Source organism: Mus musculus, chromosome 12 (genome assembly GCF_000001635.26).
Source record: "Mus musculus strain C57BL/6J chromosome 12, GRCm38.p6 C57BL/6J".
Classification (NCBI taxonomy): domain Eukaryota; kingdom Metazoa; phylum Chordata; class Mammalia; order Rodentia; family Muridae; genus Mus; species Mus musculus.
Genome location: NC_000078.6, coordinates 112,711,949 through 112,731,856, shown reverse-complemented (window position 1 = coordinate 112,731,856; position 19,908 = coordinate 112,711,949). Strand labels below are relative to the sequence as shown.

Sequence of the window (19,908 nt, the reverse complement as noted above, 5' to 3'; positions counted from 1 at the left end):
CCCCAGCGGTCCTCCACAGTCCAGTGGCTTATTGAAACAGGGTCCTGGGATGGACCACGTCTGACTAATGTAGAATGAAACATGTCTAGGTAGGATAGATGCACAAAGCCGCAGAGAGCCCATCTCTGTCCTTCTGTGCCATATCCGGCTCCTCATTGTTACAGCCAGGGCCTCCCTCCTTCCCTAGTCCCAAAGGACCAAAGTATAGGACACGTTCCCTTTCCCAGGTGGGGGCAGGCACAGCTTGCTGCTTTCCCGGGAACCCATCTCCTAGCATTGTGCCTCCCTAGTCCAATAGAGATCTGGCCTCACTAGCTGAGGAAGGCCTCACCTTCAGCCAGTGGGGGGCTCTGGACAGGTCCCTAGAGGGATGATCATGGCTGTGGTAGGACCAAGCAAGAGCCCAGTACACTCACCCCATTGAGACTGCCCAGGTCCTTCACCCAGTGCTCATCACGGTCCTGGTCGTAGTTGATGACGGCATGCTGCTTGTCCACACTACGGGACTGGAGGGAACAGACAGTGACCCTCAGGTGCCCAATCCCAGGCTGCAATGCCTACCATAACACCAACACCCCTGGGACTCAAAGATCCTGAGCCCCTGTCCTGTGACAGTGTGCAGTCAAGGCCACCCAGCTGTTACATCGAGCCACAGGGCTGTGTAAGCCACCAGGGCCACTCGATGGCACCTCCTTCCTCAAGCACCCTCCCCATCACCGTTTCCAGTGCACTGGTCAGCGTGGGAGGGCATGCGAACCGTCTAGTCACCTGAGACAGGCCGTCCGTCCCCTCCCAAGGGCAGGCAGAGGAAAGGCTACACCCTGGCCCAGCCCACGGAAGCACACAAACCTGTGTGACGGCCACAGAGAGCTGATAGTACAGACTTGTCCCAGGCTCCACGTCTAGCTCCCTCTGCCCCACCCCTGCAGGGCTTGGCGTGTACTTGCTCATGCTTGAGCGCAGACACTCATTTCAACACACATGTGGTTCTTCACACCAAGTCGTTCTCACCTTTCCCGGCCACCAACCTGCCCAGGACCCCTCCCAAGGACCGTCGCGGAGCTCTGCACATGGCTGAGGCCCCAGAGCCTATGCCCAGGACAGAGGTGGGAACAGGGTTGCACTGCTTGTCAGCGTGGGCCATGTCATCAGTCTGCAAGGCTGCGGCAGCACCTGCACCACTGCCCATTGCCTATCTCCACTCCCATAGCACACTGCGGGCAGCAGTGGTGTTGGCCTGGCCCCTCTCCCTGCCCCGAGCTCAGCCTAAGAGAGGACGACAGCATCAACCAACTCAGGGAAAACACTGAGCTCGGATGAAATACTTGAGCTAGGCAGTGCCTTCCAAACAGGGAGGCTCACCTCCGGGGCGGGGCACACTGCTGACAGCCTTTACTGCAAGACCTGCAGCCGGTCATGCGGGGGGCTCTCAAGCTGCCCACCATCATCATGCCCTTTCCCCAGCAACAGCTGATCCATTTTGGGGCACAGCCCTCCAGGTCCAGGCATGTAGTAGAGACGGGGAGAGGATGACCGTGAGCTCCGGCCCAGGCCCACCTCTACTGAGAGCCACCCAGCTTGGCAGCAGAGACTATTTCTAGCCTATCTAGAGAAGCTATTATGGAAGATCCTAAAGACAGGGCTGCAGCAGGGTGGGTTCCAGGTGGGCCTTGGCCCAGCCTCTGTGTCCCACAGCCACTGCCGCCAGGGCCCCAAGGTGGCTGACTTATCCATGATGATGGGCTGTAGTGAAGGCAGCTTCTGTTTAGGTCAGAGGGGGTCACATCTCATCCTGTCAGGGCCCCCAGTTCTTTCTGGAAGTGAGTGGGATACAAGGATTATGTAATGGGAAGGGAGGTGTCCAGGGGTGGCAGTGTCTGGGGGTGGCTGTCCTTCAGCTGCCTCTTCCAGTGTAGCCCACATTTCTGCTAGGGATAGACATTAAGACCCAGCCTGCTCAATGTCTCCCTGTGGGTTCCCCAGGCCTGTTCCTGGTCTACTTCACCTGGTCCCAAAGCCACAGGTCTCTGACATAGTGTGTCTCTGACCTTGAGATGACCAGCTCCATCCCCAAGGCCCATCTTGGGCTGGTCCAAATTTCTTCCCTATAGCTGTACATATAGATAACTCCTTTCTCTGGCCTTGGGGACACAGGAAAGGGCCAGCCCAGATATCATTTCAATTGTTCACCAAACCATAGCCTAAACTTCTCCCTGTGCATGAGCCAGGTCGTTTCAGACCCTACCAGACACAAGGGCTCTTGGGGCAACAGAGACCACCTGCTTCAGGGAAGTTCAGACTTGGGGGGGAAGAGGCCAGAAGAGTCAGGACAGCCCTGGACAGCCCTGGGCTCTGCCTGCCTGAAGTGGGTGAGACGGCGTGGACTAATGCCTGAAGCACTTCAGGCTGACCCTTCCAGGTGGGAGAGCTTCTTGCCTGAAGCTTCACACACCCTGCACTTGAGGGCCACCTCCTCCACTCACCCTGTACACCTCAGGCACTTTAGCCATTCCTACCCTCCAGGATCCTCCAGGAAAGCCTATCCAGCATGCCCCTGGCCATTCCTAGGGGTATACTCTGCTAGCCTCTATATTCAGCAGGTTTCATCCCAACTTTGCCCAGTCCTGAGTAACTGCCTAAGCCCCCTAGGCTTGCATACCCAGAGCCCCAAGGCCCCGGCAGCTTCTCCATACCTCCTTCTCTAGGTCGGGTCAGATAGGCTCTAGTCAAATCAAGCCCTCACCTAGCCTGGAACCCAGTACCATCCCTGAACCCAGCCTTCTTCTCCCCTCAGTATTACTCCTACCCTGACTATTTCCAAAACCTCTGCTCTGACGTGACACAAGGTTCCCATGAGCACCCCTGATTCGTGGTGGGTTTGTAAGCCCACCCACTCCTTAGGCTGTCTCCTGACAAGTCACTCTCAAACTACAGAAGAGGAAGAAATCAAGCTGCCTCCTGGCCACCTCCAGCCAGAAACCTCCTGTCACCAACACCTAAAGACAAGCAATAAAGTTTACCAGCCACACCCAACATGCTCAGGAGGTAGAAGCCAGCCCAGTTAGGAGACGAAGCTCTAGGCCCAGCACTCAGGGCTAGACTCATCCTGGGACTGGAAAAGAACACCGTGAGGCAGAGAGTGGACAAACACGGTCCCGAGAAGTGGCCAGAAGAGCACCAGACACACACAGAAGGAGAAGTTAATAACCTGTGCTTACTTAAAATGTTAAAATGACAGGCTTCTAAAATTCGCGCCTGGCACCCTGTCCTGGCTATGCTGACCCTGGCAGTGACCACACCCAGAACTCTGGGCATGCCTTGCTGCCAGCTCATCACCCCCGCATAACCATAGCCGAGATACAGGCACCCACAGCAGCAAGCTGAACCTGCTATGTGAACAGGGCCTCTCCTCGGCTCTGGGATGTGCTTCTGGGTTAGGGTGTCACACACGGCCAAAGAACAGACTAGGAGGAGGCAAAAGCCAGCTCTCCTTAAATTAACAGCACATACATGCACATATATCACATATGACATATTTTAAGAAAACACCTAGCCAGGCAGTGGTGGTGCACGCCTGTAATCCCAGCATTTGGGAGGCAGAGGCAGGCGAATTTCTGAGTTCAAGGCCAGCCTGGTCTGCAAAGTGAGTTCTAGGACAGCCAGGGCTACAGAGAAACCCTGTCTCAAAAAAACAAAAAAAGGAGAAAAAAAAAAAAAAACACACACACCTGCAGGCACCTCATATGTGAACACATGTATATGGTATATGCATGTGCTCACATTTACATAATATACCACGTCATTCATGGGTGCTGGCTCCGTGCCAGCGCTGTTCTGGGCGTACTGGACAAACCGCAGTCCCTGAACAGCACAGCCCATTGATGGCATGTGGCTATTGTTGATGGCTGTGCCCCGGAACACAAACAAAATGTCTCTGGCCCCTCTGCCTGACTTGATTCAAACCACAGCCCCACTGTAACGCTGCTGAGGCTCCCGACTCCAGCAGCTGCCCCTCTGTCCTCCCATAGCCAATCCTCTCTACACTGGAGCCTCCAACTCCTTAAAACAGAGATCCTTTCCACACAACCCTGCGGACACCTCCCCTGTTCACTGCCCATCACTGCTGAGGTGTCTCATCACTCCTAGGCCCTCCAATCCCACCCACAGTGGCATCTCCTCATCTTTCTCCTCACACAGGGATTGAAGCAAGCTGTATTGCTGAGGCTGGCCAAGGGTGCATGCCTCCACAGAGGAGGAGCTGGGAGCGAGGTGAACGGGAGCTGGTGGCAATGGCCGAGATCAGGAGATAGATATCAGGGTACAAAGGTGGATGCAGAATCCCACCCTGAAGATCAAGGGGTGGTGTAAGGTGGGATTGGAGAGCTCCTGGAGGTCCCCGATGTGGGGAAGGGAACTGGGGTAACGCAGGCTCCTGACAGAGATGTAGGTAGAGGGGACAGAAGATGATGACAAGCCTAGGCTCTTTTGAAAGGTCCCAGGGCAGCCGTGGAACAGCACAGATGTTGGGGTCTGGGTAGTATAAATGGTGTGTAAATCCTCTGGCTGCAAGCAGCCAGGAGCCCAGAGAGACTAGAGGGGCACCAGGAACAAGCCTTGGGGCTTCTTAGTAGGAGAAGCTGCACGGTAAGTGAGGGGTCTAGAACTAAGCAGAAAGATAACAGACACCAAGAGGGTGAGAGGAAGGGTGGCCTGAACAAGGGCCAGCTGGGCAGGGCAGGGCCAAGGCCTACTGCAGGGGTGCTAGGAAGGGGCTCCGCTCTGTACTCCTTCTATGCCTGCATGGCCTCCCAAGCCTCAGCTAATGGAGTGTGTAAAAGAGACACCCCTTCCTACATTACATCCCTCGGGGACAGAGAGGACAGAAATGTAGCCGCACCCAGGCCAGGGGCTACCCAGCATGGAACAACTGCTGTGGCTCCACACTGACAGGCCCAGAAACTAAGAACCTGACCTCAAATCTGCTCTATGTACTAAGACCCCTGAGTAGGAGACCTGGTGGGACTGCCAGCCAGACCAGATCCAGGCAGGCGGGAGGGGGAGACTGCTCTGGGTCCCCAGCATTCCAGGCTCACGCCAGTTCCTCCCAAGATGTGGCCTGTTCCATGGAGCCATCCTGGTGGCCCTGGGGAAGATAGTAAAGCCATTGCCAAGGCCATGCCTGGATGTGGACCACACCATGAGGGAACAACCCAGCTAGCTAGGGCTAAAGGCTAGGAACACAGCCGGGAACTTGCACCTGTCCCATAGATTTAATGCTTTCAAATAACTAAGAAGCAGCCAAGGCTAGTTCATGCTTCACAAGGCCAATGCCCATAAATAAGTAAGCTTCCTGTGCATCTCCCGCAGTCTCTGCACTCTTCTAAACCAGGTAAACAAGGCCACACTGCATGGCAGAAACTGCCTGTCCCACACAACCCTTTTCTGGACAGATTTGACTTGGCTCCCCCTACAGAGTCAGGAAGGGACAGAGGTCTGTGCAGGGAACCTAGGAGTCTCCCAGCAGGAGGAGCAGCTGGGTTTTTGTTTAGGTGAAGTTCTCCAGACTCCATCTGGAGAAAATCCAGAAACTCCAGGCTCAGTCTAACTTGTACTATGACAAAATGACTTAGACACGGAATTTATAAATGGTACTAAGGGGTAGGTACTGATGATTAAGGTGCCAAAGACAGGCAATTTCAAAGGCAGCACCTTCTGGCTGAGTCCCCACTTGGCATAAGAAGTGGGCAAATTGCCCCAGACATCTTTTATAAAGACCCTGTTCTAGTGAGTTTTTGTTAACTCGGCACAAGCTAGAGTCTAACGGGAAGAGGGGTCTCAGCTGAGAAAATGAACTCATCAGATACCCTGCCTGCAAGCCCGGTACATTGTCTCGATTGCTAATTGATAGGGGATAACCCAGCCCATTGTGGGTAATCCCACCCTCAAACAGGTGGTCCTGAGTGGTAAAGAAAGCGGGCTGAGCAAGCCATGAAGGTCAAGCCAGTGAGCAGTGTTCCTCTATGGCCTCTGTATCAGCTCCTGCTTCCGGGTTTCTTCCTCTCATGACGGATTAGTAAAGTGACATAACCCCTGTCCCCCTCAGGTTGCCTTCAGTCATGGCTTTTATCACAACAATGGAAACATGTGATACCCTTTAATCCCATACACAAGGACCTTCATGTCCCTACCTCTTAATATCATCCCACGAGGGACCAGGTCCAGCACGGAACCTTTGAGGGACATAAACTCTCAGAAAGGCACAAGTGCAGGTTGTGCTAGCCTCAGAAGGGTCCATCAAGGCTTGCTGTCCAGCTGCCTGGGCTCAGTTCAGGCTCAGCCCACTCCTGGGAACCTCACATACCCTGGGAGTGTGCAATGTGGCCATACAGTACACAGGGGATTAATAAGTACAAAGAAGACCCATTTACAGGCACTAGGCTGCGGCTTTGTGCCTGAGCAGACCCCTTAAAGCTGGACCAGATGAGTCTCATGTCCTTCTCAGAGTCCGATGATGGGACATGGAGCCCAGAGACTTGAAGCTAGGATTCTATGCTCTTTGCTGAGGTGGAAGCAGTTCAGGACTATAGGGAGCCTGATTCATTTGTGCCCCCCCCAGGCTAGGATGGACTCTGTATGTCAGCACCCCAACCTTACCCTTTGTTCCAGAGCCAGACATGAGCCCTAAGAAACCCAACTCAGGTTCTGAAACCCGGGTGGCCATATCACCCTTTCTAGCCCAGGAAAGGGACTCATCCTGTCAGGACACATGAGAAAGTCACCAGCACTATTCACCACCTGGACACATTGGGGAGCAACACCTCCAGGACAGCCCTCAGGTAAACCCCATGGCAAAGCAGTATGGACATAAATGAACCACCTGTCAGTGCTGTCCAAGATCCTCAGCTCCATCTGCACAGGACACCCCATCCTTCCTGGAGCCCTGGCACTTTCTTGTCAGAAATAGGTCTGGCATGAAAGAGCAAGAGGCCAGACCCATGCGCACCCTACACCTGTCCACCTGTGGGCCTGGGGCCCAGGTAAAGAGGGTTCTCTTCCTGGCTTTGAGGTCCCTGAACCACCTGCCCAAATGTTCCCACTCACCTGCAACATGAGCTCACATTCATCACGCCCCACGAAGATGAGTTCACGCGGGAGCCGGTGGCGGGTGCCACTGCTGCTCACCAGGAACCAAGATGTGACGCTCATCTTGGCACCGAGGAGGCCTGCCTGGTCCTGTGGGGAGAGGGTCAACACTGGAGCTCCCCAGCCTGGACTTTGGTCCCCTGGATATGCACAAGGCCAGCACAGACCTGCTCCTTTAAAGACCCATGGCCACAGCCTCAGAATCTCCTTTGTGTTCCAGGCTCTACATACCTTTTCTCTCTATGTGACTCTGGCCGTGCTAACCAAGTGCAGACCCACATGTCCATGTGAACTATGAGAAACAGTCCCAGGTAGTACCCAGCATGGCCTACAGAGGGCTCCGGGATATACACCCTTACTAGAAGGTCTGCTTCCCACAGCAAGCCACTCTGCAAATCCTGGGGAAAGACAGAAGTCTTCGGAGCACAGGTCTGACTCCATCCCTATAGAGCCCAGTACAACACAAAAATCCAAGCCTTGTTCAAACACAGGAATTAGCTTCAAGAGCAAAGCATGAATCCAAGCTTGGGCCTAGACAGTGGCTCTGTGTAGGCAAACTGTCCAAGAGGGGGCAGTCTAGAGCTCCTGAGTCCTGGTGACTCACAGTCTAGTTATACTGTGAAGAACAACTAGAGTGTCTGAGCATTGGCACTTTCCAGGTGGTTGCCACCTGGATTTGAACCCTTGTACTTTAAAACAGCGCGTGCACACATGCACACACACACACACACACAAGAAAGTGAAAGGAGAAAGCAATAGAAGGAATAACTAAGAGTCAAGTGGAAGACTCGTCACAGGTAAGAAAGGGAGCAGTGTGGGGCAGAGGAGGCAGAGGTGAAGGCAGGACCACAGCGTGCAGAAGTTGGAAGCTGGATGAGGGGCAGAGAATACGGAAAGACTCCGGGCCCCCACAGGGCTGGTCAGGTGGAAGCAGGATCGACCACACAAGTCATCTCTCTGGAAGTGTCAACTCACACAACACACACACACTGGAGAGGTCACACTAGTGATCTGAGGGACCAAACCCTGTCCTGCATTTCCCAGGAGCCATGCCCAGAGACGTCAACACTGGGCTGCTCACCCAGGTCTCGGGTCCCTTCGGGGTAAGCAGCAGGCAAGAACACAGGGCTCTGTCCATCTGTGAAGGCCCACAGCACTCCTTCAGGAAGCAGGAGGAAGATGGAGAAAAGAAACCTGCCTCCCCAGAAAACAGCTCCAGGTGGTCAGGAACATACCCATACCCTGCTCTGAGGTCCCCTTTCCTTAGGGCCCAGCTTGAGAGGCAAGGGCTAAAGGGGCAAGATTTCAATGCCCTTGCAGCCTCTAGGACCTCACTGGGTATCCATAGCCCCAACTCTCAGAAAGACCCAATCCTACTGGCAAAGGTGTCAGGGCTGTGGAGGGAGCCCCCCCCCCCCCCAGGCCCCAGACCCAGGGCGTCACTGAGCCTCCCAGCCCCACCCAGCCTGGATGTCTCCTACTCTGACATCACCTGCCTGCCATCATCTCACTGTGGACAGCAGGCACGGGGACACCCTTAGAGGAGAGGGAGGCCAACCCCCAGAGCCTGGTCATGGGGTGACCACTGCCACCGCCAGTCCAACTTGGAAAGGCTTCTGAGCCAGGGCTTGCTGTAGGAGGTTTGGGGCTAGGCTTAGCCCGGCCATCGTTGCTAGGAGGGAGAATAATAAACACCCCAAACTTGTCCCCTCAGCCGCGCCAAGCAGAAGAGCCACCACCCGAAGGTGAAGGAGGAGGTGGCGATGCAGATGCTGAGAGACAGTGGGAGGCAGGGAGCAGCCCCGTGGCTGAAAGGAGCAGACAGGAGGAGGTCCCCTCCTGGCCGCGGACAGCCCAGAGGCAGAGAAAGCAGGGAGACGGTGGCGGCTAAAGGGAAAGGAGAGAAGAGAAGGAAGACGGAGGGAGGGACCGCAGAAGGAGGGGGGACCGGGCACCCGGGAGGAGGCCGGGAGGCGGGCAGGCGCGCCAGGCCCAGAGGGGGAGGGAGCGGCGTTGTATCCTGAATCAGCGCTGGCCCTGCCCGGGCGGGGACCGGGCGCCCAGGTCTACCAGCTCGGCAGGCCGCGTAGACATGCGCGGGGCCAGGCCTTGTCGCCGGTGCCAGGAGGCCCCTCCCGGGCGCGCGCAGACATGGGCAGCATCGGCAAGCGCTGGCCGGGCCAGGTGTGCCGGGCCCTCGCCCAGCCCCTTCCTCACCGCCGCTTTTGTCCAGCCCCGCCCGCCCCGGTGTGGCCTGGAGGCACGCAGGTGCCCTGCTGGAGGCCCTGCCGCCGTGGGCGCAGGGCTGGCGCGGCCCCTCCTGCGTCCTACCTGTGCTCCCGCCAGGCCCGCGGCTCGCCCGCCCGGACGCTGCCCGGCCCAGCCCGGCCCTCTGCCCGCCCGGCCGAGCGCTGGGCGGGGCCGCCGCCTAGGACATGCCCGGCGCGGCCCGCACGCTGGCGGCAGCCCCGGCCGAGCCCACGGGCAGAGCGCCGGACCGCGGCCTCGCGCGGCGGGTCCCCTGACGTCTGCCGCGACACGCTCCGCCCCGGCGCGCCCCGCCCCCGTGATGCCCCGCCCCGCGACGCCCCGCCCCCCGGAAACCAGGTTAGGGCGGGCCAGCCTCAGCAGGTGAGCTGGACTCCGCAGCGCCGCCCCAGAGGTTACGCGCGGCCCCTCCCGTTCCGTCCACCCGTCCCGGCGCACCGGATCGGGCAACCAGGAACGGGCGATCACCTTTGTCCCCGGCCCAGCCTGGGGCGGCGCATCTCCGCCACCCTGTGCATTCAGACCCCCTTCTCTCTGGCGCTGGCTATCCCAGGGTTGCGAGAAAGGGCGTACGGCTGCCCAGCGTCCTGTCCCAGAGCCGAATAGTTAACATTTAACCACATTCCAGAAGCCCGAGCTCCAGCCGCTCTCCCAGCCCCAACCTTTGGCCTTTCAGCCCAGTGGAGGGGTGCAGGGCGAAGGAAGTAGGATGGATCCCAGAGGCCTGTGCGTCCAGCTGGGTCTCTTCCTCCTGCGCCCTCGACGTTGCAGGATAGGCCACGGGCTCGGGACAGGATGGTGGGCAAAGACACCAACGTACCTGGATGTCACAGTGGGCTGGACGGGGAGGGGCGGGGAACTCCGGAGGCTCTCCCAGTTCCTGAGGTAAGTTCTCACCGGCCGCTGGCTGGTGCCTGGTGCAACAATGGAGGTATCAGGTGTCCCTCTAGTGCCAAGGGGGAAAGGATTAGCGTGGGGCGGAGCGGCTTTGCAGAGTGGTGGAGAAAGTACTGTTCAGAGTGCATTCCTGCATTCCCGTTGAAGGGTACTAGTGAGGGCCTTGGCGGAAGTGGAATGCAGAGCAGAACTCCAGGCCTAGGAATGTGCGCTTTATCCTGCTGGTACAGGAGCTTCGTGAACCCAATCCACCCCGCCCAGGCTCCAAAGCCAGCGGGCACAGTTGCCCATCCCTGCCCTGTAGAAGGAGGTGGAAGGGGTTCTACACAACTCGAGAGTAGAGGCAAGCCCGCCAAGAGGAGACAGATAGGAAAAACTGCATGAGAATGTGCTAGGTTGTTGGGCCTGGCTGTGCGAGCTTATAGTACAGGCCCAAATGGGGGAGCCTGGCTTGCGGTATGGACAGAGGAGGAACCTGTAGCCTCGTGACCAATTTTGGATGTCATCCCAAGGACAGTGGGGCTCAGGAAGTTTGTGCCAGCTGAGACCTGATGAGATGAAGGCCTTGGAGAGAGCTCTAGATGTCTTTGTGGGCAAACGGGAGTACTTTGAGGGGGAGGCCAGGACTCCAGGGAGAGGCCAGGAACTGGAAGAGATGGAGGCAGAGGAGACTTGTCAGGTACTGGAAAGAGGAGGGCTGGGTACGTTCCTGTCTTCCTAGCCCATTTGTCCTTGCCAGGGTTGTTAGCCCCGGTCTCAGCTTCCGGGAGCTGTATGGGGATTTTGCAGTTTCTTCCTAGTAGACTGAGACTGTCCTGTTTCTGAGTCCCAACTCCCGAGCCGGGCTCTCCCATTCTCTTGGCTCTGTAAACAGCCCTTTCCCCAGCGGCTTCGCTGTCTTAGCTTAGCTACCCCTTGCTCACTCCTTAGTAATGGATGCTTATAAACGTTATTATTTTTTTTTTCTATTTGAGACTTTTACCTGGGTTGTGGCTCCTTCCAAGGTGAAGGACGGGAGATGAAGGAATGGTGTCCTGGGTTCTGACTGAGGCCCCTGCCAGCTGTGCACTGTCATGGGGTCGGTATCCTTAGACATGAGGGCAGGGTTGGAGTGGGCTGCTGCTTCCTGGAAGGGGAGGAGGGGTCAAGCTCGCTTGAGTGACTTGAGCAGTAGCATTGGGATCAGAAAGCAGATCTAGTAGTAGCTTCAGTCTTCATCGAGTAAGGGTGACACTTAAGGCCACTGAGCAGAGAGGCTTCCTTTAGTTCAAACTAAGAACACACAGACCAAGTAAGGAACCCCCACCAGTGCGGACCTACCATTTCCACCAAGTAACCTGCTAAACATAACCGCAGGCTTGAAAGACTTTTGATGTCTTAGCTTGGTTTCTATTGGTGTGAAGAGATATCACGACCACAGCCACGCTTACAAAGGACAGCATTTCACTGGGGCTGGCTTACAGCTTCAGGGGTTTAGTCCTGTATTGTCATGGCAGGAACCGTGGCAGCATGTAGGCAGCCGTGGTGCAGGAGAAGGAGCTGAGAGTTCTTAGGTCTTGATCCACAGGCAGCAGAAGGAGATTGTCACACTGGCTAGACTTGAGCTTATAAAACCTCCAAGCCAGCTCCACACAGTTCTGCCACACTCCCTATGGCCAAGCATTCAAATACATGAATCTGTTCAAACCACCATAGTAGACATGTCTAAAACAAACACACACGGCCAAGAAGCACATGAAGAAAATGGACACCACCGCTGATCACTCTGGAAGTGTAAGTCAGAGACCACCTCACACCTCTCAAGATGGCTGCCACACAGCAGAGCAATTACAGAGGAAGGGGTGGAGAAGTGGGGGCCTTTGTGTGTAAGATGGCTCCGTTACTACAGAAATGACAGAAAATTTGAAATTCGCATGTGCTCCTGCAATCCCTCTCCTGGGTAGTCACCTAAAAGAACTGGAAGTTCAGGCATGAACAGGTACACACACACACACTCACACACACACACACTCACACACACACACACTCACACACACACACACACACTTGTCACCACATTCTTGGGGCTTTTAAAAGGCTCAGAAACAATAAACATAGGAAGTGTGTAGAGAAATGGCCAGGCTTCAGAGGGCCTTGGCTGTTGAGTGAAAAGGAGACACCACAGACCAAGCTGCTCTGGCTGGCGCCTAAGGGAGGGGGTCTGTCCTTAAGAGGGGTCTGTCCTTACTTGTTTGCTGGGGCAGGTCAACAGCTGCCATCATTTTTGCCTGAAGACTCCAGGCCTCAGGAGTATGGGGTGAGGTAGTGAAGGAGGAGGAGGGTGTTACCAGAGAACTATAGCTGCTAACACTGTTGCAAGTGCTAAAAGGGGAGGTCCCTCGGGACCAATGAGCCTCCTTGCAGGGCAAACAGAGATTAAGGTGAAAGCAACAAATCTTTTCAGCTACTCCCAACAACCCATCACATATATTCGGAGGAGAGTCAGTGTTTTCAGGAACAGCCTTTGCGTCCCTGGAAAGTAAGCCAGGGGACCGATGTCACAGCTCAGGGTCTGAGCAATTACTTCTGAAGTTACAGACACCACTCACCGACTGCCCAGCTGTGTGACTCCCAGACTTAGCGACTTTAAAGCCAGCTGAAAGCAAATGAAGCAAATAAAGGAATTTTGGGGGTTCTCCCCTCCCCCCTCCACCCCGTAGCATTCACCAACCTAGTGACACGATTCACAACAGCCAAGAAGGAAACACAGCTAATGCCTGTATCCAGGCGAGTGGATAGATGTGTCCATGTGTGGTAACCTATGATTAATCTCAAAAAGGAAAGAAGTTTTGGCAAGTGCTACAGCATGGGTGAACTTGAAAACAGAGAAACAAACAAACACATAGGCTTAGCAAGTCTACTCATCTAGAGGCCCTGGAGTGGTCAGAGCCACAGAAACAGGAGGGAGAGAGGGGCTTCTATGTGCTGGGGGAAAAAAAAACCCATATATATATATATTTGATTTTCTTTTAAGATTTATTTATTTATTTATTGGTTTTCAAGACAGGATTTCTCTGTGTAGCCTTGGCTGTCCTGGAACTCACTTTGTAGACCAGGCTGGCCTCGAACTCAGAAATCTGCCTGCCCCTGCCTCCAGAGTGCTGGGATTAAAGGCGTGTGGCACCACGCCTGGTGATTTATTTATTATATGTAAGTACACTGTAGCTGTCTTCAGACACACCAGGCCTCAGATCTAATTTGGGATGGTTATGAGCCACTATGTGGCTGCTGGGATTTGAACTCAGGACCTTCGGAAGAGCAGCAGCTCTTAACCACTGAGCCATCTCTCCAGCCCCCTTGCTGTAACAAGATCCCTGATACAGGCTATTTAAGGGAGGAGAAATGTATTCTTGTTTATAGTTTCAGAGGCTTCAGTCCATCGTGGCAGGGAGACTGGGACAGAGCAGAGGAGGGCATGTCATGGCCCTGAAGCATGGAGGGGGTGGATAGTCGGAGAATATTGGCCTATAATCAATCACTTCTCTCTTCTCCTAGCCTGTGGAAAGTGACCTCACATCCTGGGCAAGTTGTCTCCGTTTAGTTAATCTTCAGTGGAAGTGCCCTCACAGACACTCCCATGATGCACCTTTCCAAATCTCTCTCCTTAATGTGTGCTGTGTGTGCAGGCATGTGTGTGGAGACACCCCCCCCACCCCCCGCCTTCCCGGGGAACCGCAGGTGTCATTGTCAGGAACGGCGTCTGCCTTTCATTGGCCTGGAGCTCACCATGTCGTCCTGCTGACCAGTAAGTCTCAGGAATCCTCCTGTCTCCATCTCCCCAGTGCTGGGATTACAGATGTAAACTGCTGCTGGGTGTGGTAGCACACACCTTTAATCCCAGCACTCAGGAGGTAGAGGCAGGTGGAGCTCCGTGAGTTCAAGGCCAGCCTGGTTTACCTGGTAAGTGCTAACTCAGCCTGAGCCTTGTAGTGAGATCCTGCCTTGAAGAAACAACAAGAAAACGTATGCCTGTGTGCCTGGTGTTTTTATGTGGGTCCTGGGGATTCGGTTGGGTCCTCATACTTTGTAATTCAAGCACTTTACCAACAAAACTCTCTCCAAGCTCAAGCTGTCTTTAAAAACGATTTATTGTTTTTGTAAATTCTTTTATGTATTTGGGTGTTTTGCCTGCGTGTATGTCTCTGCACCACATGCATATGTGATGCCTGCAGGGGCCACAAGAGGGCATCAGAGTCCCCAGATCGGAAGTTACAGACAGTTGTGAGTGGTCACAGACCTGCTGGGAATTGTGTCCTCCTAACTTCAGAGCCATCTCTGCAGCCCTGAGCACTCTTCTTTTTAATAGCACTCTCCTTCAGGCAGCCATGCTCTCCTTAGCCCGTTTCACACGCACGCACCTCTTTTCTCTGCAAAGTCACTTTTTTTCTAAGCCTTTCCTCACTGTGTTTTATTCTGGATTCTCAAAACTTGGCTGCAAGCAGTTTTGTAGCACAACCTGGATTCTGGACTATCCTGAAACTTCCTCCAGCAGTGTGTCACCTTTAAAGTCTCTTTTCATCTGCACGTGTACTAACCACAGAAAAGTGCCTCCCTGGGGCTAAAGAGATGGTTCAGCAGTTAAGAGCACTGGCTGCTCTTCTGAAGGTCATGAGTTCAATTCCCAGCAACCACATGGTGGCTCACACCCGTCTGTAATTGGATCTAATGCCCTCTTCTGGTGTGTCTGAAGACCGTGACAGTGACAGTGTACTCATATATACATAAAGTAAATCTTGAAAAAAAAGAAAAGAAAGAAAGAAAGAAAGAAAAGTTCCTCCCTATGACATGATCCGTGGGGCGGTGGGGGGGGGGCTCTACTCCAATTCCCAAGGCCTCATCTCCACAGGAAATGTCTATGTCCACCTTTTATTAGTACTCTACTCTTGAGCTCCTATCAAAATTACCCACTGGGTTTTGTTCGTCACATTCTGGACCTTCTTTAGCCTGCTGTGTTTGCCAGGGTCCCCTATAGTGCAGAACTGATAGTGCAAATGTGTATTCCGAAGGGAATTTATTCTACTGGCTTACCCAGCACAGGCGGATTAATCCAACACTGGGAGCATCGTACTGGAGAGGCTGAGAGCCCAGTATCTTCCCAGTCCACAGGACTGGATGTCTCAGGAGTCCCAGTCTGGCACTGGAGGCCTGGAGGACTCCTGGAGAGCTGCCGATCTTCAGCCCATATTGAACACCTGAGAAAGCTGGATTCTGACAGGAGCAGCAATGGTAGACACACTCACCAGCAAGAAGGGAAGCCAGGCAGATTTTCCCTGGTGCCTCATTACATCTGGGCTGCTGTCAGAAGGTGCCAGCTGCTCTATGGAAGGGTCATCCTGCCTCCCTCAGTCCTTCCAGGAAACACCCTCACGGACAGACTGAATTCCAGATCCAATCAACTTGACAAGTTTAACCATCATACCTAGACCCCTAAACTTTCCCCAAATTCTTCCACAAAGCAGTTCCAAAGGCTCTTCATCACATGGTCAGGTAGTCATAGCAACAGCTCCAGTTCTTGACAGTTACCCCATTGCTGGTACCAAATCTATGTTACACTTTGACTCTGTGTCACAAGGCCTTGAAGAAAGGGGGAGGAAGCCTAGAGTGGTGGAGGGTGTGGTGGAGCAGGTGCTCATGGAGACCTCCTCACACTCTTTCATCTGCCACGACCACGGCCTATTGGGTGCCTGCCACATCCACAGTACCTCTCTCCCCTTAGTAAATCCTCTCCCAAAAGTCTCTTACACACCCAGGGTTTTACAATTCTCTAAAGCTTTTCAAACCAATCAAATTAACACCCATCACAGTATGTTACATATATTTACTATCAATGTGAAGAGGAGGAGGAGGAGGAGGAGGAGTGCATAGACCTCTGAAAAAGATGGTGGTGGTGGGTGGGGGTAAGAGGGTGTCCCCAGCCTTGCCAGGGCTGTGGAATCTACCATAAGATCACCTGGAGCATTTTGTCATGGATAACTTACTCGGCACACAGACACAGGTCTGTGTGCCACTGAGTATGTGGTTATTTCAGCGTCCTGAATATGCACCAGCAAAATGGCTCATGGGGTAAAAGCACATGCCTCCAGGACTAAATTAAATTAAGTTACAAATGGCACCTTTTGCCTAGAGAACTGCTGCAAAGTCAAAGAATTGCAACAAACTAGAGAAACATTGTAACTCATGCTCCACAATGGCCTGCTTGTGGAACAGAATTTCGGAGGTACTGATCTCAGAAACCAGCCAAACACCATGGGAAAGGAAGACGGTGAGGCTGCTGCCTCAAGATGCTCATTTTGGGCTGCAGTGCATGCCTATAATCCCAAGACTTCAAGGCCAGCCTGTGCTACTGGAGAGCCCCTCCAGGTTGTTTAAGAAAAAACAAGAGCTGCTCACCGGGCTGGAAACATGGCTTAATAGTCAAAAGCACTTGCTTTTGCCGAGGAGCAGATCGTAACTGTCTATAACTCCAGCTCCAGGAATCTAACATCATCTTCTGGCAGGTGGTGCACATACATACATACATACATACATACATACATACATACATACATACATACTATAAATTATTAAATGCTGGTAAACCTATACGTTCTTAGAAGCCACTTGATATTACCTATGATTAGAGAACTGCTATCCAGGAGAATATGTCAGACTTGGGGATGAAACATACACCTCCAACTGCTAGCAGGAGTATGAGATATAAGTAGAGAGAACCTTCGTTTATAGAAGAGGTGAAGCATTCTTTGGGAGGGGACATGGGGGGTGGGCACAGCTTCCCTCTGTTGCTCAGAATATTCCCCTGTATTCTTCAGGAGGAAATCAGAAGGGTAGGGGTTCCCCAAGAAATGACACAGGATCAAGGGGGTGTGCAGCAGGTCGTTTGGACTTCAGGGATAAGGCACTATGGCTTCAGAGCTGGACAGGGCCCTCAGATGGTGCCGAGAGCTTGAGTCTGAGATGTTGATGTGTCTGGGGAGCTGGGTGGTGGTGCCCAAGGATGAGAAGAGGAGGGAAGTGGGCTGCAGTGAGGGTCAGATGCTCTGATCTCCCACACGGCCCCAGCATGCTGCGGCCTGTTGAAACTGCCACAGTGAGTTCACAGCAGCCTCTTGTGAGCTGAGGGTGGGTTGGGGCCACCCTCCAGGACTCATGCTCCAAGTCTCATCTTGAACCCCAGACTCTCTGGGCTTTGGGACTGTAGGACCCACAGTATCCTTTTGATTTGGATTTGTTTTCAGTTGCTTATTGCACAAAAGCTAAATGCTGCCAAACTTCCAGCCACCAGCTGGCCCCAAAGAAGCAGTGTATTTACTCCTTAGCTGGAGGAGAGCCAGAGACAACAGTGTTGAGCACAAAGCCGGAGTGTATCCACAGATCTGCTACATTCACACCCCCACTGCTCCCCAAATCTCAGAAACCCACAGGGCAGGGTTCTCTGCTCCCACACCTCCATCATCCCCCTGTAGTTCACCCTACTTTCTTCTTCTCATCCTTGGGCACCACCACCCAGCTCCCCGGAGGCAGCGACATCTCAGGCCTCAAACTCTCTCGGCACCATCTAAGGGCCCGATCCAGCTCTGTTGTGCAGCGTTCACTCCTACCATTGCCCTGAAGTCATACCCTCACTGCCCCCTGCATTCCCACCTCACTCATTCCTGCAGACTAGTGCTATACAGGAGAATATGCCAGATAATATTTATATATCACTGCCCCCTGCATTCCTACCTCACTGCCCCCTACATTCCCACCTCACTCACCCCTGCATTCCCACCTCACTACCCCATACATTCCCACCTCACTCACCCCTGTATCCCCACCTCATTCACCCATGCAGACTGGTGCTATCCAGGAGAATATGCCAGATACTATCTATCTATATTTCTGCCCCCTGTATTCCCACCTCACCACCCCTTGCACCCCCACCCCACTTACCCCTGCACTCCTATCTACTCACCCCTGCATTCCTCACCCCTGCAGTCCTACCTCACTCACCCCTGCATTCTCACCTCACTCACTCCTGCATTCCTCACCCCTGCAGTCCTACCTCACTCACCCCTGCATTCTCACCTCACCCCTGCATTCCTCACCCCTGCACTCCTACCTCACTCACCCCTGCACTCCTACCTCACTCACCCCTGCACTCCTACCTCACTCACCCCTGCATTCTCACCTCACTCACTCCTGCATTCCTCACCCCTGCATTCCTACCTCACTCACCCCTGCATTTTCACCACCCCTGCATTCCACCTCACTCACCCCTGCATTTTCACCTCACTCACCCCTGCATTCCACCTCACTCACCCCTGCATTTTCACCACCCCTGCATTCCACCTCACTCACCCCTGCATTTTCACCTCACTCACCCCTGCATTCCACCTCACTCACCCCTGCATTTTCACCTCACTCACCCCTGCATTCCACCTCACTCACCCCTGCATTCCCCACCTCACTCACCCCTGCATTCCACCTCACTCACCCCTGCATTTTCACCTTACTCACCCCTGCATTCCACCTCACTCACCCCTGCATTCTCACCTCACTCACCCCTGCATTCTCACCTCACCCCTGCATTCCCCACCTCACTGCCCCCTGCATTCCCACCTCACTGATGATTTTCACCCCCATCGCTCCAGCAGCCACACAGCTCCTGTTCCCTATATTCACACCTCTACTGCCTCCTATGCCTCTAGTGTCCCCATGCATTCTGTGATCTGGGCTCTGGATGCCTATTCTTCTGCCTCATGGCCCTCTGTAGGGTGACACAAGCTAGAAAAAGTCACATGTTGGGTAGCCCTGTGGGCCTATTGGAACTTAAGGGTGGATCATTGAACCCATGTCCACTGATCCTGTCTCGCTCCTCCCAACTCTCCATCACGCACATATGTGTGTATATATACATGTGTGTATGTATGTATATATGTATATATGTGTGTGTGTGTATATGTGTATGTGTGTTTATACACACACACACACTCACAGAACCCTGCAGTTCCCTTGGTGGGTAAGGCACAGAAATGAAAAGGGCTTGCTACAGAAAACTCGATGCTCTCCAGCATGGCTGTCGCTGAGGCCACCTGTCCCTAAGCTCTGCCTTGTTTCTTCCCCACAGCTAGGTCTTTTTATCATCAGGGAGCAGGCCCTCAGCTGGCACGGGGACTTGTTCAATTTAGGGGCAGCATGAGGAGCTGCCATGGCGGTGGCCGGGGTGTGCCTTTGGGGATGCCGTTCCCCAGAGAGATGGAGTGAAGAAGACACTTTCTTCCTTGCATTGCTTCCTTTTCTGGGCAAGCCCTGAGGATGCGCGGAGCTGTGGCAGCCATCTTGTGATGACAGAAGAGCTGGAGCAGAGCAGGCAGCAAATCTAGGTTGAAGTTTGTGGTGCAAACGACTCCTTATTTCACTAAATGAAGACAGCAGGGGAGACCCTGGGTGGTTCCCACTGCTCTGTGTCAGAGGCTGACTCAATGCTAACCGAGGGTGTTTAGCTCAGCTTTCTCCAAATAAGCTCCGTAGAAGACCAGTGCTTCCTTTGAATAAAAGTCTGTCCTAGTATTTTAGCTAATA

At 53.9% G+C, this 19,908-nt stretch overlaps 2 protein-coding genes across 4 annotated transcripts in view; one reads left to right on the top strand and one right to left on the bottom strand.

The window, feature by feature from the left end:
• Cep170b (centrosomal protein 170B) overlaps positions 1-10,343 on the bottom strand; it is a 25,079-nt gene extending 14,736 nt beyond the window's left edge. Inside the window, exons 1-3 of one of the 3 annotated variants that reach the window (XM_006515766.4) lie at positions 10,232-10,343; positions 7,102-7,233; positions 417-506 (exon numbers count right to left, since the gene is read on the bottom strand). In XM_006515766.4, the coding sequence (XP_006515829.1) occupies positions 417-506; positions 7,102-7,206 (195 nt within the window). In that variant the 5' untranslated portion in view covers positions 7,207-7,233; positions 10,232-10,343. Of the gene's footprint in view, positions 1-416; positions 507-7,101; positions 7,234-9,474; positions 9,684-10,231 lie in introns of those variants that run through there. The other 2 variants (NM_001024602.3, XM_011244096.1) reach the window with 2 other exon arrangements.
• On the top strand, positions 9,691-19,908 carry Gm46382 (predicted gene, 46382). Its single transcript, XM_017315329.2, has 2 exons — positions 9,691-10,296; positions 15,380-19,908. Exon 2 carries the CDS (start codon positions 17,605-17,607, stop codon positions 19,102-19,104), a length of 1,500 nt encoding a protein of 499 aa, XP_017170818.1. The 5' UTR covers positions 9,691-10,296; positions 15,380-17,604; the 3' UTR covers positions 19,105-19,908.

Bases quoted from the DNA above. Each gene is read 5' to 3' on its own strand.
- Gm46382 (XM_017315329.2), top strand. From the start codon at position 17,605: ATGCTGCCAAACTTCCAGCCACCAGCTGGCCCCAAAGAAGCAGTGTAT.